Source organism: Myotis davidii, unplaced genomic scaffold (assembly GCF_000327345.1).
Source record: "Myotis davidii unplaced genomic scaffold, ASM32734v1 scaffold545, whole genome shotgun sequence".
Lineage (NCBI taxonomy): Eukaryota > Metazoa > Chordata > Mammalia > Chiroptera > Vespertilionidae > Myotis > Myotis davidii.
Window position 1 is genome coordinate 2,214,043 of NW_006296634.1, and position 7,818 is coordinate 2,221,860.

Consider the following 7,818-nt stretch of genomic DNA (forward strand, 5'->3'; position numbering starts at 1 on the left):
GAGGCAGCCAATCAATGATTCTCTCTCATCATTGATGTTTCTATCTCTCCCTCTCCCTTCCTCTCTGAAATCAATAAAAATATATTTTAAATAAATAAATAAATAGTGTTCCAGTCTGTGCAATTATTATTTGGTCACTCTACCCATAATCTTCCCACCAGAGACAACCACTAGTAATATTTTCCTGTGGCCTTCCAGATTTTATTCTGGCATATTCTTTATAATAATAGGATCATGATAAACATGTACTGTTACAATTAGCTTAGTAAGACATTGTAAACATCTTTCTATATCAATAAAAATGTTGCCTTAGCTGATTTGGCTCAGTGGATAGAGCGTTGGCTTGTGGAGTGAAGGGTCCCGGGTTCAATCCCAGTCAAGAGCACATTGCTGAGTTGTGGGCTTGATCCCTAGTAGGGGACATGCAGCAGGCAGCCAATCAATGATTCTCTCATCATTGATGTTGTTATCTCTCTCTTCCTCTCCTTTCCTCTCTGAATTCCATAACAATATATTTTTTAAAAAATTGATCTATATTATCTTTTTAATGGCTATCTAATATTCTGTTACACTGACATGTAATTAATTTAAACAAACCCCTATTATTATTATTTTTTAATTATTTTTTTAGAGAGAGTGGAAGGGAGAGGAAGAGACAGAGAGAAACATCAATGTGAGAGAAACACGTTGATTGGTTACCTCCCTCATTCACCCTGAATGGGGCCTTGACCAGAATCGAACCCGGACCCTTCAGTCTGTAGGCTGATACTATCCACTGAACCAAACTGTCCAGGGCAGTGATGGCGAACCTTTTGAGCTCAGCGTGTCAGCATTTTGAAAAACCCTAACTTAACTCTGGTGCCGTGTCACATATAGAAATTTTTTGATATTTACAACCATTGTAAAACAAAGATTTATATTTTTGATATTTTATATATTTAAATGCCATTTAACAAAGAAAAATCAACCAAAAAAATGAGTTTGCGTGTCACCTCTGACATGCGTGTCATAGGTCCGCCATCACTGGTCCAGGGCATCAAAACCGTATTATTGAATATTTATTTGTAATATTTTGATAACTTAATACTGAGATGAATATTATTGTGCCACATATTAAAGTACTTTTCTCTTAGAATAGAAATTGCTGCCCTAGCCATTTGGCTCAGTGGCTAGAGCTATGACCTGTAGACTGAAGGGTCCCGGGTTCAATTCTGGTCAGGGGCACATGCCTGGGTTGTGGGCTCGGTCCCCAGTAGGGGTCATGCAGGAGGCAGCCAATAAATGATTCTTTCATCATTGATGTTTCTATCTCTCCCTCTTCCTTTCTCTCTGAAATCAATAAAAATATATTTAAAGAAAAAGAAATTGCTGAGTCAAAGTGTAATTACATTTATTTTATTTTTAAAAATATTTTTTAAATTGAATTCAGAGGGGAGAGGAGAGAGAGAGAGAGAGAGAAACATCACGCCCCCTTCTGGGGATCAAGCCCACAACCGGGACATGTACCCTCGACTGGAATCAAACTTGGGACCCTCAGTCGGCAGGCCAACACTCTGTCCACTGAGCCAAACCAGCTAGGGCTACATTTATTTTTATATGTATTGACAGTGTGAGTGTCCACACAGGGTAGGCAGGTGATGGAAAGGATGAACTAATTTATACTTCTACAACTTAAGTGTCCTCTGGGTGTCAAACTTTTTCTTCTATATTCTTTTCTAAAAGACTTGCTTTCTTCCTTTATAATGGAGGGTGGGGAACCATTTCCCATCTCTTGCGAAATCTGGATCTTTAGCTGCTACCTGTACCACTGCAGAAGCCTTTGTGTGTCTTCTGAAAGACTGATTCCAGCCATGCTTGCCACAAGAATAGTAGCTTCAATATGGTTTTCCCCAGTATCCTGGCAATACCAGCTATTTTGGTTCTCTAAAAAGGCCACTTCCTATTCCATCGTATGTGGGGTGGGGCTGAACCATTGCCACATTTCAAAATAGGGGGACTTTGGAGGCTAGGCCTTCAGTGGAATCCTGGGTGACTAAAGGGAGTGTAAATCAGAAACTGTGAAACTGGCTCTTTTTTCCTTCAGAGTGACAGTGAGCAGGGTATTCAATCATAGCTTCTATGCAGGTGGCTGCCTTACTGTTGGGGAAATTCCAGGGTCTGATTGAAAAGTTTTATATCATCGATTGCCGCTATCCATATGAGTACCTCGGAGGACACATCCAGGTGAGGTTACGTTGGGGACATTAGCAGGGAAAGGGTTGGAGATAGCTCTTTTTGAGAAGAGTCTGTGGGCAAGGATTCTGTGAACTCTAGAACCAGGGCAGACATACGTTTGGAGCACATCAAAGCTGTAAGTCTTCACTGCTATTCTAATTCTGTATACTTTGAGCAATTTACTTTCCCCTTCCCTCCTAGACCAATCTCCCTCTTTTCTGTAGGAGCCAAGGGCTCTTACATGGAAATAAAAACACTAATCTAAGGGCTGAGCGGCACTATACAAACATTCTACTGCTCATAGACGTTTCTCACATTGATCCCATACTGAAGGCAGTTTAGTTCGATGAGCATTTATTGAGTAACCACTACACACCAAGCTCTATGCCAGGCCCTGGGGGTAGATACAGAGATACAGTTAGGTCTCTTTGAAAGTGCTTATAGTCTAGCCTTCCTAGCCCAAATTTCCCAAGGTAGTATGGTATCCCAAGTATTTCTAAGTGTTAGTTTTACTGTCCACAGGCCCTTGAGGAAATACTTATTAAAATTTTTCTACAGGGAGCCTTAAACTTGTTCAGTCAGGAAGAACTGAGTAACTTCTTTCTGAAGATGCCTATTGTCCCTTTGGATACCCAGAAAAGAATAATCATCGTGTTCCACTGTGAATTCTCCTCAGAGAGGGGTCCCCGAATGTGAGTGTCTACATGGGGTAGGCCAGGTGACAGAAACTGAACTTGAGTTGAGACTTACAAGGGAACCTTCCCAGACTGAATGAACGAATGCTCGCGCCTGAGGTTTGAAGAATGATAGGGAGGTGTAAGAAGGGGGTTTCTACAATTCAAAAGTTTGGAGCTGTGAAAGGAAAAGGATTGGGAATTAGGCACTAGTGGAGGAAAAGTGAAAGAATGGTGCTACTTAGATCTTGTTTTGCAAAGGGAATGAGATCTGGAAGTCCTTATGGAGTTAGCAATAGTCTAGTCTTTCTTCCCTTCCCCAATGGGTGGCCCATGGAATCCTGATCTTATTTCTTTTCACCTCACCCATCTCTGCGTTTTCTTTAAAGGTGCCGCTCTCTGAGAGAAGAGGACAGGGCCCTGAACCAGTATCCTGCATTGTACTACCCAGAGCTGTATATCCTCAAAGGGGGCTACAGAGACTTCTTTCCAGACTATACGGTAAAGGAGGGGACATGTGGGCCAATGAGGGAGCCTAGACTTGGGGAAGCCAACTTGAGCGTGCAGCTCCAAGGGCATGCAAGGCCCTCCAAGAAGAAATCGCCGATCCTTCTTAGCTACTACCATCAGCCTCTCTATTATCCTGGGTAGGCATAACAATAGAGGATCCCTTACTCTGTCCCGGACTTTTCTTTCAGGTGCTGTGTGAACCACAGAGCTACTGCCCTATGCATCACCAGGACCATAAGGCAGAATTGCTGAGGTGTCGAAGCCAGAGCAAAGCATGGGAAGGGAAGCGGCAGCTGCAGGAGCAGATTGCCTTACTGGCGAAGGATGTGAACCTACGATCATAGATCAGCTGCTGGCTGCTTAGGAGTCACCAAAAGAATGTAGAAAATCTGGTCGGAAAGAGGCCAACAGGCTGCCAAACTGAGGCAATCCTAGGCTTGGGAGGAATTGGTTAAGTTTCAGTAGAGTTGCTGGCTGGTGGAGCTGGCTGGCTCTATAAGCTGTAGCCTTGGGTTGTATTGAGATGTGTGCTGCTTAAGGGAGTGTTTGCATTCTCTTTCTAACTATAAGCCAGCCAGCTAGCTCTTTTTCTCCCTGAGCTTCGGGCTATGCAAGAGAGTTGCCCACCTTCTTTCTCTGTATTTTCTTTCTTTGTTTCCCCCCACCCTCTCTCTTTATTAACTTAAAAAATAAACATTGTAGAATGAGAGATGTGATTGTGAGCCTCGTCTGTTCCTAGAAGATTTATATGAGGAAGTGATCACCAAATCAGATTCTTTCAGACATAAAGGTATAATCATCTCAAATTCAGAGTTAAGACCACAGTGCTTTTCTCAAGATCAGCTGGTGGATCTCAGAGTTTGGACCCTGGCCCTAGCTGGCTTGGCTCAGTGGAGTCAGTCCAAGGACTGAGGGTCTCGGGTTAATTCCAGTCAAGAGTGTGTACCTTCTTGGTTGCAGGCTTGATCCACAGCCTCGGCCAGCACATGCGGGAGGCAACCAATTAATGAGTCTCTCACATCGATGTTTCTCTTTCTCTTTTGTTTAAAAATGTATTTTTAATTGATTTCAGAGAGGAAGGGGAAGAGAGAGAGAGAGAAACATCAATGATGAGAGGGAATCATTGATCAGCTGCCTCTTGGGATCGAGCCCACAACCACACATGCCCTTGACTGGAATCGAACCTGGGACCTTTCAGTCCATAGGCCAATGCTCTACCCACTGAGCCAAACCAGTTAGGGCTTTTTGTGCATTCTTTAGCAATATTCCAGGCTTTCCTAAGGACCATTTCATGGTATGAGTTACACTAAAGTGTTTCCTAGACTCGGCCCTCTGGTATCTCGGCGTAGGAAACCAGATGAGTGGCCTTCTCTACAGCAAGTGATAGGTTCAGTTGGGCTCAAAAGGTTCCTTGTCTATAGCCTCAGTGGAGTTTTGGCTTTTTCCATTTCCCAAACTCTTCTCTTCACTCCATTTCACAGCTCAAAAATACAAGTTTAGATTTAATGAGGTTGGAAGTAGAGATTTGCCCTAAATTTATTTTATTTATGGAATAAGAGAAAATAAAGTACCAAGTAAGATCAGTTAGACTTAAGGAAAACCTTTTATGTTATTTTTAAAAATTACTTTTAGAGAGAGAGGGAAACATCAATTTGTTATTTCACTTATTTATGCATTCATTGGTTGATTCTTGTATGTGCCCTGACCAAGGACCAAACCTACAACTTTGGCAAATCGTGATGAAGCTTTAACCAACTGAGCTATCCAACCAGGGCAAGGAAGACCTTTTAAATGGCATTCTTCATCAGTATCCCAGGTTTTCCTTTCTTAGAGGTTTTTAAGGTGAGTAGGCTTTTGTCTGCTTAATGAGATACAGCCCTATTTAAAAGTAAGCAGGCGGAAAGAGGGCTGGGCTGATTTTTTTCAAGGTTTGCTGATGCTCCTCTGGAGTGTAGTGTGCATGCCTCACAGCAGAGGGCACCGTTGTATTCTCTAAGCCAGCCGCTGGAGCCTGCATCCTTCACTCCTAGCAAATGCCTGTCTGACCAGAGGGAAAATACCTCTCTGGTCTCCCTGAGCTCAGAGCTAGAAGAGGTAAAGGAAAAAAAGGAGAGAAAAGCTGCTGACCTACCCCCCACACCCCCACCAAGCAAGAACTCTTCATAGCCCAAGGAGGAAATTGCTGGAAGTACCTCCACTTTCAATTGTCAGGAGGGGCCCCTGACTCATTGCCTACCCTAGTGGATTATTTCCTGATAGTTCTTCCCAGAAAGGTAGAACCAAGCCCCCACCTGTGAAGAGACTGGTACCCATGTGTTCACATTTCAGTAATAATAACTGGAAATTCTGAGTTACATAACAAAAAAAAACTAGGGCTTAATTATCTACTTTGTGAAAAATTTTGTTTGCCTAAAAGGCAACATTTTCCCATGTAATTTTTATTTGTTTATTTTATCTATTTTTAGAGAGGAAGGGAGAGGGAGAGAGAGAAACATCGACATGAGAGCAAAACATCCACCTGCTGCCTCCTGCATGTGCCCCAATGGGGAATCGAACCTACAACCCAGGCCTGCACCCTGTGCCCTGACCCGGAATCAAACCAGTGACTTTTCAGTGCACGGGACAATACCCAACCAACTGAGCCATACCAGCCAGGATCCATATAAATTTTATAACATCCTCCTACTGTATAGGTGCTATGTGGTTTGATTCCTGTTATTTTCAGGAGGTACTTAATTGCATGCAAAAAATTTTTTATGACCTGTGTATATGTAAACTAATTTTCACAGTAATTCTGAGGCAGGTACTGATTATTATGTTTTATAGGTAAAGAAATTAACTTATTTTAAGATCACACAGCTAGTGAATGGTGGAGTTGGGATTTGAACCCAGTCAGTATGGCTCCAGAGTCTGTACCTTAATGGATTTTAAGATCCTCCATTACCAGATCCTCATCAAAGAACAAAATGCCTTTCTAGAGTTGGCATTCTGTAGCATGTAAGCCTTAGTTGTAGGTTCTTGATAAGTCAGAGCCATAAGGATTGCTTAGGCTTGGGAGGCTAAGAGCAGACACTATGACCTTAGCCCAGCCGTGGGCAAACTACGGCCCGTGGGCCGGATCCAGCCCGTTTGAAATGAATAAAACTATTGAAAAAAAAGACCGTACCCTTTTATGTAATGATGTTTACTTTGAATTTATATTAGTTCGCACAAACACTCCATCCATGCTTTTGTTCCAGCCCTCCGGTCCAGTTTAAGAACCCATTGTGGCCCTCGAGTCAAAAAGTTTGCCCACCCCTGCCCTAGCCCCTAGACCTCAGCACAAGGCTATTTAGGGGGTTAGTTCTGCACTGTTATCCTTGCATAGCTAGGATCCTTTCTCTTTCCTTCTCAGGGGTATAAAGTGGGAGACATATAGAATTCTCTTTCAGACAAATGTTAATGAAACACCAATTCCTTTATTTTTTAATTTTTTATATTTTTATTAATTTCAGAGAGGAAGGAAGAGGGAGATAGAAACATCCATGATGAGAGAGAATCATTGACCGGCTGCCTCCTACAAGTGGGGGCCAAGCCCACAACCCAGGCATGTGTCCTTGACCGGAATCAAACCCGGGACCTTTAAGTTCACAGGCCAACACTCTATCCACTGAGCCAAACCAGCTAGGGCAACACCAATTCTTTTAAACTTACATATATCTGGAGTTGTTAATTCTGAGTACCAGAGATATTCAGATGTGAAACAAGCATGGTCCTCAAAAAACTGACAAGGTAGAAAATTATTTTTTGTTTCCATCCCTGGCTCACTAGTATATTCAGCAAAAGGAAGAATTGTGTGTAGTCTCCAGCTCCAAAGCAGTAAGTTGGGTGATGGAGGCTGGTCGAGTTCACAGGGATGCCACTTGGGATGATACCATTTTTAAAAATATTTTAAAATATTTTTATTGGTTTTTAGAGGGAGAGGAAGGAAGAGGAAGAGATAGAAACATCAGTGATGAGAGAATCATTGATTGGCTGCCTCCTGCACACCCCCTACTGGGAATCGAGCCTGCAATCTGGGCATGTGCCTTTGACTGGAATTGAACCCAGGACACTTCAGTCCGCAGGCCGATGCTCTATCCACTGAGCAAACCAGCTAGGGCAGGATGATACCACTTTATTCAGTGCTTGGCATGTGTGAGGCACTGTGCTAAACCTTTTATTCAATATATACTATTTAATCCTCAGAACTGTTACACATATGAAGTAGATACTGTTATTAATCTTACAGATGAAAAAACCAAAGCACAGAAAAATCAAATGACGTGCTCAAGTCACCCAGCATGTGTTAGAAATGCCATTGAACCTAGGCAGTCTGTAAAACTTTTGCTCTTAGCTATTCACTATATTGCTAATATCCTGGGTTAGGATAGCAGCAGGA

The 7,818-nt window shown here is 42.5% G+C and overlaps 1 protein-coding gene across 2 annotated transcripts in view; it reads left to right on the top strand.

The window, feature by feature from the left end:
- CDC25C (cell division cycle 25C) overlaps positions 1–4,101 on the top strand; it is a 26,699-nt gene extending 22,598 nt beyond the window's left edge. For both annotated transcript variants that reach the window (XM_006772459.2, XM_015569638.1), the window contains 4 exons: positions 2,125–2,223; positions 2,773–2,906; positions 3,278–3,389; positions 3,587–4,101. In XM_006772459.2, coding sequence (XP_006772522.1) covers positions 2,125–2,223; positions 2,773–2,906; positions 3,278–3,389; positions 3,587–3,742 — 501 coding nt within the window. In that variant the 3' untranslated portion in view covers positions 3,743–4,101. The remainder of the gene's footprint in view (positions 1–2,124; positions 2,224–2,772; positions 2,907–3,277; positions 3,390–3,586) is intronic.
- Positions 4,102–7,818: the final 3,717 nt, after the last annotated feature.